The sequence below is a fragment of the Camarhynchus parvulus genome, chromosome 1, assembly GCF_901933205.1.
Source record: "Camarhynchus parvulus chromosome 1, STF_HiC, whole genome shotgun sequence".
Taxonomy (NCBI): domain Eukaryota; kingdom Metazoa; phylum Chordata; class Aves; order Passeriformes; family Thraupidae; genus Camarhynchus; species Camarhynchus parvulus.
Genome location: NC_044571.1, coordinates 67,294,947 through 67,313,863, shown reverse-complemented (window position 1 = coordinate 67,313,863; position 18,917 = coordinate 67,294,947). Strand labels below are relative to the sequence as shown.

At 40.0% G+C, this 18,917-nt stretch overlaps 1 protein-coding gene across 1 annotated transcript in view; it reads right to left on the bottom strand.

The window, feature by feature from the left end:
- Positions 1–18,917, bottom strand: part of STARD13 (StAR related lipid transfer domain containing 13) — a 286,631-nt gene that overhangs the window by 155,011 nt on the left and 112,703 nt on the right. The window contains exon 5 of the mRNA XM_030964151.1: positions 9,985–10,018. Coding sequence (XP_030820011.1) covers positions 9,985–10,018 — 34 coding nt within the window. The remainder of the gene's footprint in view (positions 1–9,984; positions 10,019–18,917) is intronic.

Sequence of the window (18,917 nt, the reverse complement as noted above, 5' to 3'; positions counted from 1 at the left end):
CCAGAACTCCAATACTCCATCGCTCCACTTGGCCTCCATTGACATCGCCAAGGACACTGTGCCAGACTCTGCTACAAGAAGGATCAAACCCAAGGGAACAAAACCACTGGAAAGAACTCCTCTCTTCCCATCCAAAGTTTGTTGTTTAAGAATAAAGTGTAGCTGTTTCAAACAAACACTTGCAGAGTAAATTTACTTCCTTCTGAGCCCTCACAAGACACAGGGTTTATCAAGACCTAAGGAAGCACAGTATATTATACTTACATCAATGCATCATATATACATCACAGCAAATTAGAGAAACTCTCACATATTTCTGTATACACTCACTTAATACTTAGCTTAATACTCTGGATATCATCCCTATAAGGTTGTTGTTATACTTTAAAAAATCCAGAAATATGGGGTCATAGAAGAGGATCACAGTAACAAAAACAACAAATGAAAAGGTGCATTTTAAACTATGCTACTGAATATATTGAGTTCTCCAATACATCATCCAGCCATTGAGTGTACTGCATCTGTTCAGTCTGTCTTATAAATAGGTAGAAATATAAAACAGAAGTTTATTTTAACTTTGGAAACTCATCTCACTTTTTCCTTACCATATGAGAGTCCAGAGAGCTGTAAATTGAAGATTTTGACCATCTGTTGGTCAGCAGACAAGAAAAGTTTGTGAAAGTAATGGCTAACTTTATGTGCTGTATATTTATCAAACAAACAGATCTCAATATCAGCAGTCTGCTAATGATGACAAAGAGTAATGACAAAGTACCTGTGGCCTTATACCTGCTTTGCCTACTCAAAAAACCTGGAAATCAAAATTTGCAGCTTTTCTTGATGGAGTCCTGGCATGGACAGTAAAGCATTTACTTCTGGGGAAGGCTGGAAAAAGACCAGTTGTTTGGGGGATGTTATAATTATTTCTCTCCATATTCCTTCTTCACTGCTTTGGGAAGCAGGCGCAGAAGAAATGATTCTCTGAATCTCTCCCTCCCATTTTGTATCCCAGACCCTTCTATTTTTCTTTGACAGAAGTGAATTACCAAATTCCTATAGACACTAATTATCTGATTTTTCTGCACTAAGAAGCCTTGAGCTGCAGCTAGCTGAGCCAATGCTGACCACTCAGGTGTTTTTGGGCATGCTCGAGCAGGTATGGAGGCTCTCCATACAGCCACAGTGCTACTGCAAGCCCTTCCTGGAGCCAAGATTAGCATGAATCAATGGCACAGCAAAGAGCACCTGGCAGGATGGGGACTGTAACCTGGACACCAACCAGTTCATGGACCAACATGCATGAAAATAAGCTCCTGAGAAATTATTTGAATGCTGAATTAGAAACAAATGTAAATGTTTTAAGTCACCTTTTTGTATGAAAACAATCAATGATAATGTAAGGCTACAAGGTTTGTGAGGGAAGGACTTTGTTCTGCCTGTTCAGTGCTCACAAGGACATTACTCTGGGCCTGAGGCCAATTGTCACTACCTCAGTTCAAAAAATTTAAAAATAATAAATGACCTTATTAGCAATCCAAGTAAGCAGCATTTTTTAAGAGTTTCCTGAAAGAACTACATACATTTTATGAAATATATTATTTCCCATTATATATATATAGGAGTCTTCCATTTCCTCAGCTACTTAGAGATGTTGCTTGATTCTGAAATCTGTGAAAAGCAGAGGCTATTTTTTTTCTTTATAGATACAAATAATTTTCTCTACAGCTAAAAATGCATCATTAAAAGACTAAGTATAATCCCAAAAAGTTGCTGATGACTGCAGCTGGCAGAGAGTTTCACTCTACAAAGAAAAAATCCCTAATTTTCTACAGGATATACCTGCAAGATTCTATGCTAGAATCAGTTTACTTCTCTGAGTTAAATAATAGAAACCTTATATAACAGTGTCTTTGGAAACCAAGAAATATTCCAGGGTAGGTATATATCCAAGATAAATAAATATAAAACAAAAACCTACAGCCATTACCTTCCCAAATTCTATGTCAAAAGCCTACACTTTATGAAGGCTAGAATAGCAGATTCAGATCCACTCAATAATACCCACTTGCAAAGCAACCTTTTGGCCATCTGTTTTCTTGAACTTGCCTTTCCAATTGCTCTGCCTTCATAAAGACACAGAGCCAAGATCACAACTGACAGATGCCATTGTATGCAATGGAATGATATATGGGATGACTTTGGTATGTCTTTTGTATTCATATGCAGCCCCAGTCTCCTCCTCTGGCTGCATTTCAGTGGTGGCTTGACAGCATGGTGGAATTTACTAATTTGTTTATGCCTTGTGCTGAGCACTCAATAAATACCAGCATCTATATGTGCATTTCTGTCATAGCAACTTGCTGGCCTGGGTGGAATCTAATACAGAGAAACAGGAAGGGCAGAGGCTGGATGGTTTTCAGCTGAGAAGCCTTCTAAAAAGGCTCCTGTTTCTTGGTAGTTGACACCAACACTACATAGCTCTTTGTCCTCCTCTAGTGGTCCCATTATATTTAGGGAGAAGCTTATGCAGTGATTACTTCCATCCAATTAGTGCAGTCATTATCCTGCTGCAAGCTGCTGAGGCTCATGCCTGGAGGTCCTGTGCTCGGTTCTGGCATGAGCCACAGTTCCATGGTGCTCATGGAAATGGAAGGAGGCGCTTCTGCTCACAGCCAGTCACAGCTACACAGACACTGTGTAGCTCACAGGAGAGGAGGTGTCCTTGTGTCCTTGAGCTATGGCCATCTCCTCTGAGCAGAGCCTGCACCACGGCAGGTTGTTCCATAGCAGGAGAAAGCAGCATGGTCTGACTGCAGCCCCACAAAAGGTCCTATGTTGCAAAAGTCCAGAAGCTGACTGCTTTGTTTGATTGCTTTATTGTCCCAAATACTCTGCAGTATGTTCCAGCCAGAAGCTTTTCTCTGTGTTTTCCTGCCTGACTTGCAAACAAAGAATCAGAGCAAAATCCATCTTATGTACTGAGCTGTTCAGAGAGATGATGCATGTCACTCTGATGCAGCACAAAACCTTAAACATTAATCCTTAGGAACTGATACTAAAGAGTTAAACAACAAAAGCTGAACCTAAAGAATTGTTGCAATGGAAATGTTTTCTAATGAGAAACACTAAAACTGTTGGAACTGCTACCCATTAGAAATGCTTTCTGTGAAGACAAAAGGTTCCTACCATATAGATTATTCTTTCTTTGTGTGTGTCTCAGAGCTTTAATGCTTAGTTAGCATAATAAAAAGCTAAAGGTTTATTTTGCTGCTTGTATGCTTTAACATTGGTTAAAAATTGCCTGACTGTCAAATCTTTGCAGTTATGTCTTGCACAGGAAATAAAACACAAGGACATAGCTTGCATTGTGTCTATCAGAGAGGTCTGAGGGAAAGGTCTAATTGAAACAGAAAACAAATATACTTTTAAATTGTTATTATTCAGTGAAAATACTCCAGGCATTTGTTGCTTTTGGAATAAATGTTAAATGGCAAAATGTGGTCTCTGCCATGACTCTTGGAAGCCCTCAGTTTAAAACAAGTTGGCTGTTCAGGAGCAAGGGAGCTGAATATGGCTGTCTGTCTGCAGCCTTTGTCTGGCAATTGTTTAGTCACAGAAAAAAATGACTCGAGAATCCTGTGTCTCTGTGAACTTAGCTGCTGGAAACCAACACCACCTAATTCCAACAGAGGCATAACTTTAGAGCAATTTATCAATCTTAATTAGATCACCTTTTACAGCAAGATTCCTGTCACATCTCGAGAGTTGTTACAAACCCAAGCTCCTCTACCAGCTGCTTAGAGTTCAGCTCTCCTTAGGAGTTCAAGCTGTAACCAAACTGAGTCAGGAAAAGTATTTATAATATATTCATTCTGAAATGACTTATTTTTTGTACAATTATAAACTAAATATTATTTTTAATATTTATCATCTCTATTTTCAGCATTTTTCTTTCTTATTTAAAATGTTGACTAAAAATCAAAGTCACAGAATGAACCATGGAGCAGAGAAATAGAAAAAGATATTTAGAATGACATTGAGTAGTTGCATGTGTATAAAGTGTTTTTATACATTGCTGCTTTATCGTTTTGGAAATGTCTTATATAAAATTCAGAGTACTTCTTAATGAACCAAGCTTTTGTCTATAATTCACATACTAGAACAGTAAACATATAAATTTCTAATCTATACCTGGCTGTTTGTGCAGTTTTTTTTGAGAAACAGCAATATATCATTTTCCTCTTGCTTTTGAGGGCAGAAGATTCCAGTGCCCTCAACTACTCCAGTACATCCATAAGAGCTGACTAGAAAAGATCTGCCTTTTTAGAAGAACAAAGAAGGGCTTTGTTCTATAATTTCTGATTATGAAAGGAAGAGACAATCCCACTGCCTAATTTTGGAAGCCAAACTGGCACTGCAGAAAAGTTAGAACTGGAGCCAAATGAAATGACCCTCTGATGCACTGACTGCAGGACAAGCACCAACTCTACTGGCTTCTAATTTGAGCAACACAGAGCATAACTAGTTAAGAGACCAAGGCCACCAAACAGCTGGGTTTATTCAGTAGTTTACTTTTACTCTTTAGGAAAACAGCCTGTTCATTTTTCAGTCCAAAGCAAGCACCTCCACTTTGTGCTGGAAACATGTCAAAGTGACCCTGCTCTGCCTTCTAGTAAGTGCACGGGATCATTGGATGAGGATGTTTTATTTTCTCCAGTTATTTAAGGTCACGTTTTCATCTTGGATAAACTTTTATAGCTGGAGTAATGACAGAATGAGACACAAGTACTGCCTTGGTCTTGCAAGGCACTACTGAATGTCTAATCCAGCTGCTGCTCCCTCCTGAAGAGGATGAGAAGAGAGGTTTCACAGTCACAGCCTCAGCTCCACCACCAGCACACTTGCCAGGCATCCATGGCAAGTGAAAGGCTTAAAGAGATCACCTCCATCCCCCCACAAGCAAGAGGAAAATCCCAGAATAGGATACGGTTCTGTGAGCCACATCCATTTCCCTGTTCAGAGTGTGATTAGCCCATAACTCCTGCCCAGGGACTGCAGCAAAGGTAAAATAAAACCATGAGCATAAAACCTTTTATGACTAAGGAAACATAAAAAATATGTAATCAGTTGAAAGTACTGTACTCAGGTTTGATTTTGCGATGAATCAAGCACCTTCAGTTTCTAACAAGAGCCAGATGGAGTCACAGCTCCCTCCCATTTCCCAGAATCAGGCCCGTTGTTGGCAGTTGTTCATATACAGCTGCTATATAGCACAGTTCTGTTTCTTACACTGTGGAGACCTCTCCTTGAAGTCAATTTGCATTATGCCTGGGCAAATATTGCAGTATCAGGCTGCTCATTAAAGCCCTGGGACCACTGCTGCCCCTGTTTGAATTTTGCATTATATCAGTCAAGGATACACAATTATCCATGGAGTACTTCTGAAATGGCCAAGGTCACATGAGGATTTTATCGTATTACTGCAGTGCACCATCTTCCTTGCCAGCCCATTGCTGTTCTGCTACAGACTACATTACCATGCATCAGCAAATACATGAGCACACTGCTATATTTAGTGTTTCATACACACCACTAAAATAGAGGATGTGTCAGCTTTTAATCCGACTTCAAATTTTTGTCAGCAAAGTGAGGGCTCGTTTTCCCTACCAGTGATGAAGTGTGCTCTGTGTTAGTCATCTTGAGCTATGTGGTGATAACTTTAAAATACGTTAGGCAGTTAGAATGCTCAATCTGAGTGGCATGTTTTTTACTAAGACACATACTGGGGGATAGTAAGGACACACAGCATTAGACAGCCAAGTTTTAGTAGATTACCACAGGCTACTACAAACCCAGCAGCAATCTGATGGCAAGAGGAGCAGCTCAGCATGGTGCTCTCTGGGGTAGCACAGCAGACAATTAGGACCTCCTACACTGCAAGGGCAGAAGAGATAGGTGGTGCAGACTGGGTTTGGTGTTATGTACCTGGAATATGAGAAGAAAAGCATTGATGATGATGATGACTTGAACAGAGTGGTGTATTGCAAGGAGATGGGACTGGGACAGTCCTATTCATGGCATCATCTATTAATGAGAGCAGGAACGTGGTTCAGTGGCTGAAACCTCAGGTACCACCAGGATAGCCAAATTCATTCCCAAAGAAAGCAGAGTTCAGTGGATAAATCTGATGTTTTCACAGGTCTTGGTAAAGCCACAGAACAGGGTATTTTTTTATGTATTTGAAACACTTGCTTATTAATGCCATCATATACAAGCTGAACAAATGTGAATTGCCTTCCTGTCTACCACTTCTACAGAAAGCCAAGAGACAACTTGCTCACTCCAGGCCGAGGGTGAGCCTGTCTGTGTGAAACCAATTTTTCCACTCCAAACTGCTTGTGCTCTCTTGCACCTGTCACTTGCACTTTCCTAACTACATCTTAAAGGGTGTGGGCAACACCACATTTGCAGCCTAGATCTAAGTCCAAATAACATTGTATTTACTTAACAGCGTGAAATTAGGTAAATATATGAATTTCCAAGTCTTTGTGGAACTCCATTACAGCCCAACCCAGAGTTGTCCATCCCAGCCCCACGATGCTATGGCAGAGCTGTTCTCTGCCACAGCCCTGCCCAGCCATGTGATCCAACTTGCAGACTGACATCCCATCCCATCCTTGGCCCATTCCTGTCCCCAGGCCTCAACCTGGAGCTCTCTGACCTCTGTTCTTGTGTCTGCCCCATTCCCCAGGCAGTCACCAGCTCATGCTGCATCCTGCCATGATTAAAGAAAACAGAAAGCAGAATAAATTCATGCCTCAAGAATCACATCTCACCATTATTTATTTTTTTTTGAATGGTTAGATCATCATTAATTCCAGTGCATGCACTCTGATAAGTACCAATGTTATAACATCTGGAAATAATGACACCAGGCCTGGCAAGCATGCAGTGACACTGCCAGCAATGCTGGTACTTCAGATGAGATTCCCTGGTGTGACTGGATGGTCTGTGCAGCTGTAGCTTTTCTTAGACACATTTTGGGTATCCTGCTTAACATATTGCAAGGCACTCACTACAAATCCAGGTAATGGAAGCCCCAAAATATTGCATTAATTTGGGGGGGGGGGGGAAGCAACATAAAACTCAACAAGAGAGAGAACAGCATTCCAAAGGGCAGTTTCTTCCCTCTCACATGCAAAAATGGCTTACATGGAGAATGACTGGAAGCTGAGGACAGCCCAGCCTTGGGGAAAGGCTGCAGAAGTTTCCATCCTGGCTGCAGGAGCTCTGAGCTGCCCTGTGCATCCCCAGCTCCTGACAGGATGGGATGGGATTGTCCAGGATGGGAATGTCCAGGATGGGATTATAGGTGCTCTTTGGTGGGGAGGGCAGGGTGACCCACTGGTTCTCTGGGAAAAGACTCTCTTGGCCCCTGAGAGCTCTAGAGCTCTGGCCAAGAAAGGGATCAGAAGAATAAATTACAAAAGAGAATGAGAAAGAATAAGAAGTAAGGATGTAAAGGGAGAATGATGCAGAAAACAAGCCTGAGTAGAACAGTGAGTGCTGTGCTCTGTGTGGCTGATATAGACAGGACAGGTTTTCTCCTCATGCAAGAAATTCCAAACCAGAAAATTTATTATCCAGAAAGCACAGAAAATATCAGAAATGTTTAGCAACTGCAAATCTGGAAGAAACTCTTGTCCCTTAGCTCAAGACATAGATTTTCATTTTCCCCTTTTTATAATTTAAATCAGGTTTTCTCTTTTTATCTCTCTCTTTTTTTTTTTATATTTCATTGTAAGAGATTTCAATGCCAAAATTTCAAATTTCAATAAAAATTAACACTTCTCACTTTGAAGACTGTTAAATAATTGCATGCTGAGAAGTGTGTGCCTATTTTACAGAAACAATTTGAAATAGATTAATGGATGCTAACCTTTTCCTGTAAAATGTTCTATTTGAAGAAATGAACATTTTCTGCCAAAAGCATTTTAATGATAAATTTATTACCAGCTCTACCATATGCTAGATTTCTACGATTAAAGTTTCACCTCAGTGACCAAACTGTGTCAGAAAATGACCTGTCATTCTTCTTTCATGTCTGCAGTCATCAGATTTTCAACCATCATCCTACAGTTCTACCATTAGGATGGGCACTAAATTTTATCTCTTTGGGTGACAATATTGTCATAAAAGTAAAACAATTAAAAATCAATCATACAATAAAATGGGAACACTGCTAAAATAATTAGTTTTATTTAAAATGCATGTGCCATTGACAGGTTTTCCTTTTTCTTTATAAAGTGAGCCTTCAGTGGCACAGAGAGGTTTTGATCCAACAATGAATGCAATTAAAACAATTGCTCAGTCAGTCTCAGAACTTCTGAAATTTGTTTAGCTTTGGAAAAACCCAGGCATGTGTTTCATTGGCAAATACCATCGCAGAATAAATCCACATTGAAATCATAAGGCAAGAAAAGTTAATGTGTATAGGGCTTCAATGAAAATACGTACATTTACAGTACGCTCAGCAGCCTTCATGTTTTGTTAACCTGAATTAAAGTACATGAGGGTGGAATTGCCTACAGAGACCTGAGTTTTCTAGGCCAGGATTTCTGTCATTTTGCTAAGCCACTATGTTTGCCAGCAGAGCCACTGAACCAGTGAAATTGACTCCAAAAAGCCACGTTCATCTGATTTCAACTGATTCAAGGTTGGCCTCTGGAATGAACTGTGGATGCAGTTTAGATCAGAGACAGATGCAAGAAGAAATTACTGAGTGAGCAAACTGGCTTAAACTAGTCCTTCAGGCCAAAAAAAAAAAAGATGCTAAGTCATCTAGGGACAGAGGGGTAATTACAGCAGCCATGTCCAATTGCTTTACTTTTAATTGGCACACTCTGCATACATCCTGACTAACAAAACAGAAAATGCAGTCAGAAATGGGTGATTCCAGAGGTCATTTGGTTTATGACATACTCCTAGCTGGCAAAGACTTTTGTGGGAAGGTGGATTCATCTAGACTTTGAGAACATTTCTTTTTGCAAAACTGTGAGGCTGTTATTAAACCCCAGTAACCCACATTCTGGGAAGTAGTTCCTTATCTCTGTATTTCTTAATTGTGCTTCATTACAATTTAATAAGGACTTTTACTCTCAATTAAGCAAATCAACCAAGCAGTTTCTTATGCCTGTTGGAATTAATTGGTTTTGTCAAATGCGGGTTTAATTGCGTGTTAAGTATCTTGCTGAACCAGGATCTGTGTGTGTGTACATATCTGTCTATCCAAACCTTTCCTTAGCTCCTAGCATGATAATGTATGTGCAGTTCAGGGTATCTGAGTCTTTAGCTCTGTTTACTGCTCTGGTCTTGGTGCCTTGCTGGCCCCAAATAATTCCTCCATAATGGTCAAACTCACTAATGCTGTTAATATTGAAAAATGCTTCAACCAGACAGTGGGCTCCTGCTAAGGGAGAAATCAGGCATTGTGACTCTGCCACTTAGGACATGTGGATCCCAGGGGCCTGTTGGATTTTTTGAAAAATATGCCTCTGTAATGAGCCTCTTCATCAGATTCAGCTGCTGAGTGACCACTGAGACAGAAAAAGCTCTGAGGTGTTCCTCATCTCAGCTCATCTCTCTCTCTCACACCCACACACACACCCACCACCCACACACACACACCCACCAGTGCCATGGCAAGACCTTCAGTCCCACTCTGACACCAGTAACAAATATTTGGGTTTATCCCCATTATTTCAGAACTTACCTTGCAAGGTGTAAGTCAAAAGGTGATGAATTATCAGCTTTCCTAAGAACCACCTTAATCCTACACCAATAGGTTATGAACAGCAGCATGGAAGCGATTGACACAAATGCACTGAACACTCATTTCATAGCAGAGACTCCCTGGGTCCCCCATCATTGCACACATGGTTACACAAGGCACCAAGAAACTTCCAAGAAGTAATGCAGCCTTACCTGCTTTTTCCTTGCACAGCTTCTGAAACAGCATCTGTAAGAAAGTGATTTTTCTTTAATAATGGTAATTTTTTCACTCAAATAAGTTCCACATTTCAAGATGACAATCAATGTAATTATTAATTGTCACTACCTTACACAAAGCATAAAAACCAGAGCTTATCAATAAAAATCATGCAGAATAGCTAGTTTTGCTTGCTAATGACAACCTGGCATCCATTCTCAGGTCAGGTTCACCTGTCCTGCAGTGAGTGAGTCTAGGAGCATACTCTACAAGCAGAGTATGTGCTGCAAGGATACGTAAGGTGCAACACACTGGAACATGCCTGAAAGGATCTTGAAATGCAGGTGGGGCTCAGGGAGCAGACAGGCTGCTGAAAAGTTGTGTAGGCAGCTCTACTGATGGGCAAGAAACAGGACACTGTGATTTGGAAAGGTAGATATCTGTTTCTTGCTCATCTGTGACCAAGAGAGGGTTGCTCTGCTTGAGGCTCATGGCAAACTGACCCGCTGTGTTGTTTTCTTCGTATTTTTCATGTTGCTGCTTTGGGTTTGCCATGCTAAATGAAAGAGGTGCCATTAACACCACACTTGGACGCACCTCTTGGTCCATTACTCTTCTCTTTAATAGCTTTCAGTGCCCAAATGAGGAGGTTGTTGACAGTGATTAAATGCATTTCCTTTCATAGATCACCAACTCTCAGCAATGCAGGCTGTAAATGAAACTAGCATAATGGGTGATACTGCACCTAATTTTTTTTTTAATTAAACAGAAGGGTGAACTGATTCCTCCAGGTACCAGTGTGAAGTGCCCAATACGCAGGCAGCAGAAAAGACAGACATTCCTGTGCCTTGCAGTGACACACCCTCTTCCTGTTTTCTGCTTGTCCCCACATGGACAACCATCTGCACCTTTCCATCAGATGCACCAAGTGCTCCATTATCTCTTCAGTCAATATTGCTTCTGCAGCCTTGATAGGAATCTGTCTATAAAAACATGCTTTTTATTTACCTTTTATTTAATGAAGAATTTTACCGAGATATTGGAAAATTCCTCCTCTGAGCATGGAACCAAATTGATTAGGCATCCCTCTTAATAACAGGGAAGCACAGCTAGGGTACTTTTTTTTTTTTTTTTTGCCTTCTGCAAGGCAATTTAATTCTAAAAGAGTCTCCTGCTCCCTTGCACAGTCTGCCTGAGCAGCAGCTGAAGTTGACCTATCTTTAGCCAGCAGGGATCAAGTGGAGTGGTCACTTCTGATGGGAAGAGAATGAGTGGCTGAGTCCAAATCATGTTTCTTTAGTGGCAAAGTATCTCATTTCCACAGAGAAATAGGAAATTCAGGCATGGGCTGTGTCAATTGGCAAGGGACAGGCCTTTTGGGATGCCTTTCTGAATGAGGTATATCATATTGTCTCTCCAGTCTTCAGTGAGCTGCAGTGTTGTTTATCACCCTGCCTGGGGACAGGCACCTGATTTTTAGAATCACAACTCTGGCATAAGCCTGGTTGGTGCCTAAATTGCTATACTGAATCTTTGGATAAGCACTTCTTGAAGAATACATAAATGATATGTGAATAGAAAATAAATATGTCAATCCTTCCTGGATAACTGGTTTGTGTGTTCTAGAGCTGCCAGAAGGACACCAGCTATTAAAATCATATCCAGGCTATGTTAACTTCCAAGATCTTTTTAGGATGCCATACAAAAATGGATGCAAATTATTGCTGGAACAATCTCAAGCGGCAACAGAAAGCTGCCAACTAAAAGTGATTTATGGAAATGATAACGCACTGTATAACTGATTGTGTAACAAAATACATTTATTGGAGGACTAGCAACCCATCTGAACAGCATGGCACCAGCTAATCAAATATATAGAAACCACAGACCAAGAGAGTACAACTCTAGCCAAAAGACTGCTGCAGCACCTGCTGCTATGAATAATAAAGAAATCATTTGCGTACAACTCCAGCTGTAACAATTTTGCAAGTGGAAGTGTCAAACAGAAGCTGAAGATAAACACGCTCTGCTGATATAGCCATGTCTTATTTGCTGAAGCATGTAAACCAGCTCACAGAAACGAGAAATGTTTAGATGCTGAGTCCATTCCTCCCCCTCAGCAGTCCTGCGTTTCAGCAGGGCCATCCCACGTTCACCTCTGTGAGCAAAGGTCTCCAAAAGCTTGCCTGGACAGTGTCACCCTGTGCTCCATGACCAGAGCAGGATGAACCAGTGACATGAATAAGGCAACTCTGTACTCAGTGTAGGTTCAGCTACCTAAAGAAAGGCTGTCGATCTATTGGTGGGAGGAAAGTGGACGTGTTGCATTTATAAAGAACCTGACATGGCCTCAAGTTTGGGGAAGTTTGGATTGGATTTTAAGAAAAACATTGAGACAGGCTGTTTGTTCAGGGAAGGGTGGAGTCACCATCCCTGGAGGTATTTAAAAGAAGTGTAGATGCAGATGTGGCACTGAGAGACATGGCTAAATGGTGGACTTGACAGTGTTAAGTTAATGGTTGGACTTGGTGATCTTTGGGGTCTTCTACAACCTACACAATTCAATGATCCTGTGATTTTCTTGAAAGGCATTCTGTGTGGAAACAAATTACTCAAATGAACTCCTTGGATGAAGTGGAAGTGAAGATAGAAGCAAAACACCAGCATTATAAAGTCAACAAGGAAAATAAACATACACATTGGAAAACTGTTTCTCTGATATATACATAATCTTTCATGGCTATAAGTGATCAGGGCATGGAACTCATCAAACTAGATTAAATGACTTAATATCATCCCAGAAACATTATTATGAAATGGTTGACTTGAACAACTTCAAAACCATTTTAATTTGCAAGAGCACAGGGATTCTGTAATGCCAGCCAATCCTGTAATATCATACACCATTTCAAAGAAAAAAAGACCATTTTGCATCCATGTCTTTTGCTTCCCTCTTCCCCATCAACCTCTATTAGTTATTAGCTCCTTTATGTTCCCATTTCAAACATGCCCATATCTTCCACTGATATTTCTGAGTACCTGTCAAACTGTCATCATTCATTCTCAGGAAATCACACCCTCCAAAAAAAATAAAAAAAGGTAATTAGTGTATCTGTTCAGCATGCAAATATCTCTCCTAGACATTTAATAAAAAAGCCAGAGAATTTATTCAACATAGATATGGTATCAGAAATATCACTGCTATCAAATAAACCCTGGCATTTGGACAGGACTACTTTACATCTGCTGTTAATAAAAAAGGCTTTGAGTTCTGTAAGCTTGTGTTTTGTGGTGAGCAAGCGGCAGCAGCACTCTGAAACACGACACTCCTTGCAGAGGAAAAAGGATAAATCTGTATGACTTCCTACTGGTTCACTGATACTGAAGGAAAGCACTCTAAACTGAAAAAGGTCCTCCAAATAAGGATTAAAAAAATCATGCTGGTTCTTCATTCTAGCAATTTAATGACCTGCCAGGCTTTAATTAGAGTGACATATAGGCAGTTTTAAAGGAGGAAAACAGCAATCCACATGCAAAGCTCAATCATCTGTGTAGCAGGTTTATTAGATCCTTTCAGAAAGATGTTTACAGAAGGAAAGAAAATCCTAGTTATTACTTCAAAATAAAATTCTACAGCCCCAAAAGGGAAGTAATATTATGACACTCAGCAATGTTAGCCTTAACTTGAAGTTACCTGGCCCCTGCAATGAGATCTTCAGTCTGGATGACACTAGCAATTTCCCTAGAGCATGTTAGTCAGCTGAGAATAATGGCAATACTGAAGCTGTTCCACAGAAAATACTGTTGAGACTGCTGCATCAGAAATTTTATTTCTCTCAGAGACTTGGCACCCATGTTTGGTACAGGGATGAAACTGCTGCTGGATTTTAGTGCTTAAGATGTATCTTCAAAGGCTGACAACAGAGCTCATAATTTTCCTTTAAAATACAACCACTGCAGAGGTGTTTATTAGAGAGCATATATTATATACAGCCTGAATTCTATTAGAGAATTTCCCCTTGTGGCATGGAAGACAAGTCTTGGCTGGATGTGAATCTGCCTCATACCTGTTGCATCACAACATGTTGGCCTCCTCACCAGGTTAGAAAGCAGGGGAAGGTGAAATTCTCGATTTCTTCCATTGAACCTGATCTACTGCGCTGCAAACTATTCATGACGGGGTCAAAGAAAGAAGTTTAAACAGCTCCCCATTCTGCAGTCAAGAAAGTCTTCTTGCTTGCTCACAAGAAGAGTGACCAGCAGGTCAAGGGAGGTGATTCTGCCCCTCTACTGCACTCTCATGAGACCCCACTGGGTGCGCTGCATCCAGCTCTGGGGACCCCAGCACAGAAAAAACGTGGTCCTATTGAAATGGACCCAGAGGAGGGCCACAAAGATGATCAGAAGGCTGAAACAACTCTCCTATGAAGACAGGCTGAGAGAGTTGGAGAAGAGAAGGCTCTGGGGAGACCTCACTGCAGCCTTTCAGTACCTACAGGGGGACTTCTAGCATCTGTAAGAATTCAGAGGACACAGACAGGTCTTTTAAAAACTCTAAACTTATACTCTGAGCTGTATTCTAAAAAGTTAAAACTGTAAATATTGCCTAGAGATATAAAAGGATATTTAATAATTGTGCACAGCTGTTAAAGGACACAATGAAAACTTGAAAATTATTTTCCCTTGTTTAGTATTTTAGTTGGCAAAATTACCCTCACTCACAGTTTTTAAAATGCATTTTACTTTACTCTAAATATTTATTTAATTTTGCACCAAGATCAGTGCTGGTTCATAAAACTGTCATAGAAAGAAAGAGTCATTAAATTGCTTTTTTCTCTTTGGTACAAATATGTATCTATTTTGCCTATGTACTATTGATAGAAGTTTAGACATTTCTTATGGCTGCTTTTTTGAAAGCTTCAATCAAACAGAAAACTGCCTGGAAACGATTTTAAAGTGAAAGCTTTTGAACAGAATTTAAAAAAATGTTTACAATATGTGGAGCAGGGCAATAATAAAGTATATAAAAATGAAAACCATTTCAACAATGTTCTAAGTGAGATTAGGAGAAAATGAGCTACGAGACTAACAGTAAAGCAATTTCAGTAAGTGTAATCTATCATACTTATCTAAAAGAATTTATTATATTAACAGACCAGGGAGATTTCACCTCTAGCAGATGCTAATACGATTTCCAAATGTCAAGCAGTTACAGCCTGGGGGGTTATAACCAAATTTTTATTGAGGAGGTTTCAGTTCCAACACGTGAGGAGCACCCACTTCGGGTGAGTGCTAGGGTGTGCCTCCATGGTATTTTTTGCTGTATTAAACCATTGCAGTTGCTCCTTTTGCCATCAGATTGGATGATACCATTCATCCCTGTGGCTCAGCTGGCCATGCCTATTTGTCTTGCACTAGCACTCATCTTGACAAATGGGAATGAAAAGAAGCACAACATTAATTTTATCACCAAAAAGTTTCTGCTGTTTAATTTGTTGCTTTCATCACAAGAGCTCCATTATAGCTCCATTTCCTCTGTCTCACATGTTGCTCTAATGCAAGCAGTTTGTTTAATACTTTGTAATCTTGGGGTTTTTGCTGTCATTCACTCTATATTACCTTTGCTTCTCCTATGATTTCCCCTATGGAATAAAATGACTGTGTTTGCTATTCCATAGTCTCGAAGACTGAACTATCTGATCTCCTAAATTTTGCCCCAGTACAACTAGTGAAAGTCTGAACACGAAAATTTTCCTATTATTTAATGGCTAGCAAAAAGCCTCCGTGTTGACAAGAGCATCTTTGTTGCTGACTATGCTGCACCACATATGCAGGTATGCTCAGATACCACCATTTGCATTAGGGTAAAAACTACTACATTAGGGTAGTAGTTTGCAACTGATCCACAAATCCCACAGAAGGATAAGAGCAATAATATGGGAATCAGTAGAAGTGGTAATTTGGAGCTTGCAACTATTGAGGACTTTTCCCATCTCTTTTTCCATTTAAAAATTAAATTGACATGACTTTTCAACAGAGAATGTGAATTATCAAATACAAAAGCAAATTGTCAAAAGGTTTCATTTTGATAGCTTTGAAGGAAAAAATAATTTTTGGGTTGAAAATGTGTTTAATATTTAACTCATTGTATTACACTACATAAGAAATGTGCAAAGCCTGGTCTTGAATCATATAAGAAAATTTTACAAACTGGCAAAGCATTTCACAGAACAGAAGGACGTTTAATCAGTATTGGTACTTGAAACCATGAAAAAAGGGCACCAAGGTATCACAAGTTCAGATACTTTCTTCACCTTCAAGGATTTTATTATACCTTTTAGAGGTATATTATTTTATTATACCTTTTATTATTGATTTTAGAGGTCACTGGAAGTAATTTAGAAAATAACTCTGAACAGGTAAAATTATTATTTTTAAATATTATTTTAGAGATGTAGATATTTACAACTCCAGAATGCTACTTTGCTGTAATATATCCATGATAATTTTCTTAAATTTTTAGGTATTTTATGCTGTGCTCATCAAAGTCCATGCTCTTACCAAAGCCAGCTGTGAGCACAGCTTCTCTGTTGTCATTATTTTGCCCTTTGTGGCCAGCTGGATGTACCTGAGAGACAGAACACAGATGTTTCACTGCAGAAACAGATGCCCCTGTGCCCTTCAAGGTGACCAGGGCAGCCAAACAGGTCTGGTTCCATCTGGTGTAAAGTGGTGATACACCCCCATTCTCTTTCACTTACACAAACTCTCAATAGCACTTCCCACTTTTGTGCTTTTAGATATGCTTTAATAGTGCCCAATATTTTAAAATCTAATTAAAATCTAACCTGACAGTTGGGTACTATGTTCTTGCAAAGCAGGTACGGGCAACATCAAGAATTTAGCTAAGGAAACAGCTTGTGGAATATGTAGGCTCTTTTGGTTTGCATGGTGTCCTAAATATTCAATTCATCATGCCCAATTCCCAACACCCACCCTTAAGGATCACTTCCTTACAGGATACAGTTCTGCCACATCTCAGCAAATTTCATCCTGATAAAATAGAAAAATGTCCTCTTCATAATGCTTTTACTTCTACCAAGTCCCAGAAGCACTTAGCCATTCTGAACTCTTGACTCTGCAGCAGGACTAACATCAACATGCTCAGAACTGTGCAAATAACAATTAGTGCTCAGCTCTCTGCTGAGATAACCAGCCATGCTTCTGTATAAACAATGACATGAATAAAAACTGGAGATAATGCAGTTGTCACAACATATGCGTGGGGGTCAGGTGGAAATGTGATGGGGCAGAGGTGGGAGGAAGAAAGACAAATAAGAAGAGCAATGACTGCCAAATGGAGATGAACAAAAGTGAGAGGCCCTGCTTTTTACAATCCTGGAACAATACAGCGAGTCACACATTGCTATCATTTTTACCCTCTTGAGTAGGAAGAAGTGCTATATCTATTTTAAAGATAGAATGAAGTGGGAAAGGTACAAGAGGTCACACAGCAACAAAGAGAGGCATGAAAGCTGGGGACTGCTGTGCTGCTCTGGGAAATGAGTGACTGCTAAAGCAAACAGCAGTTAGCAGTAATCCATAGCAGAACACGAAAACCAAGCCCTGTGAGCTCTGGCTACAGCTGTGGTGTTATTTTAGCTTGGCCCGGAGCAGTACTTAGCTGGGAATGAACTTCAGACTGCCGTTAGCAGCAGTTTGCTTGTTTTCACTACTGAATATCCACAGAAATGTTTCATGATGGCTAGGCTCTGAATGGATATTGGGTACTCTCCTTCACAGTCAATAAAACTCATCATTGTAATATAGTCTTAAACAAAAATGCACTTTTCCCATTATACTGACGTATTAGCCATCAGTTAAAATCTTGGTCAACATTTTAGGCTTCTTGAGGAAAACCAACACAGGTTTGTTTAGTGGTCATTTTTTAGTAAAAGGTAAAGCAAGGATAAGTGAGGAAAAAAAATGTTTTATTCCAAAGAGTTACTGAAAATACAGAAGTTGTGCACAGCAGAAGAGCTGTGGACATCTTCATGAGAGCATCTGTGGAAAATGTTAGGTAGCATCTCTGCCCCTTCTGGCATCCCAGCAAGGGTTGATGCCCTTAGGAGAAGCAGACATTCTGATTGTTTTGCATTTTTAATTTATAGTTTTTAGTCTTTATAGAACATTTCATTACTGGAAACCTGCTGTAAATCCTTTTCTATCTGTGATCATTTTTTTTGTCTGCCTCTGTGGCTTTGTCTCTGTTTATCACAACTGTTATGCCAGATTTAAAAAAAACCTTTTCCCAGGCAAATGACCTGGTTTCCCTTTGGGAGGTTTCATAGTTCTCCCTTTCTAAGAAAGAACAGAGTGGCTTCCACTGTGCCAGCAACAGGTAAGAGGATGTCACCTACCTTACAACCTCCACAGCAAATGCACACAAGATGTGTCAGGAATGACAACTCCACTGCAAATTCTGGTGTAGCCCATAGGAAAACCAATGCTTGTGATGTGTATTGACTTCTGTTGTTTATTTTCAAAATGAAGACTTCAACCCATATAAATAAAGGGCAATTTGTGTTCTGGTTGCAAAGCTAATATTTTCATAGAAAAGCATACATTTCCCTTTGCAATGGGGTACACTGCCAGCAAATGCCCAGGTGCAATTCGGGTAACTGCCATGTAAACACCTAAACAACTTCGAAGCCCTGTGTTCCCAGCTGCTTGCCTGACTTTTTGCCTTACCTGCCAAGATTATGCACATGGTGAGAAAGCTGGGTGAAATTATGCTGCATCAGGAGTTGAGAACTCCTTACGCACATGTGAACTAAGAACAAGAGGGCTGCAGTGCACCAAAAGACAAACAGACATGTATGGTTTGGAATTATTTAGACAAAGCATGCTCAATGTTAATACTATGTTT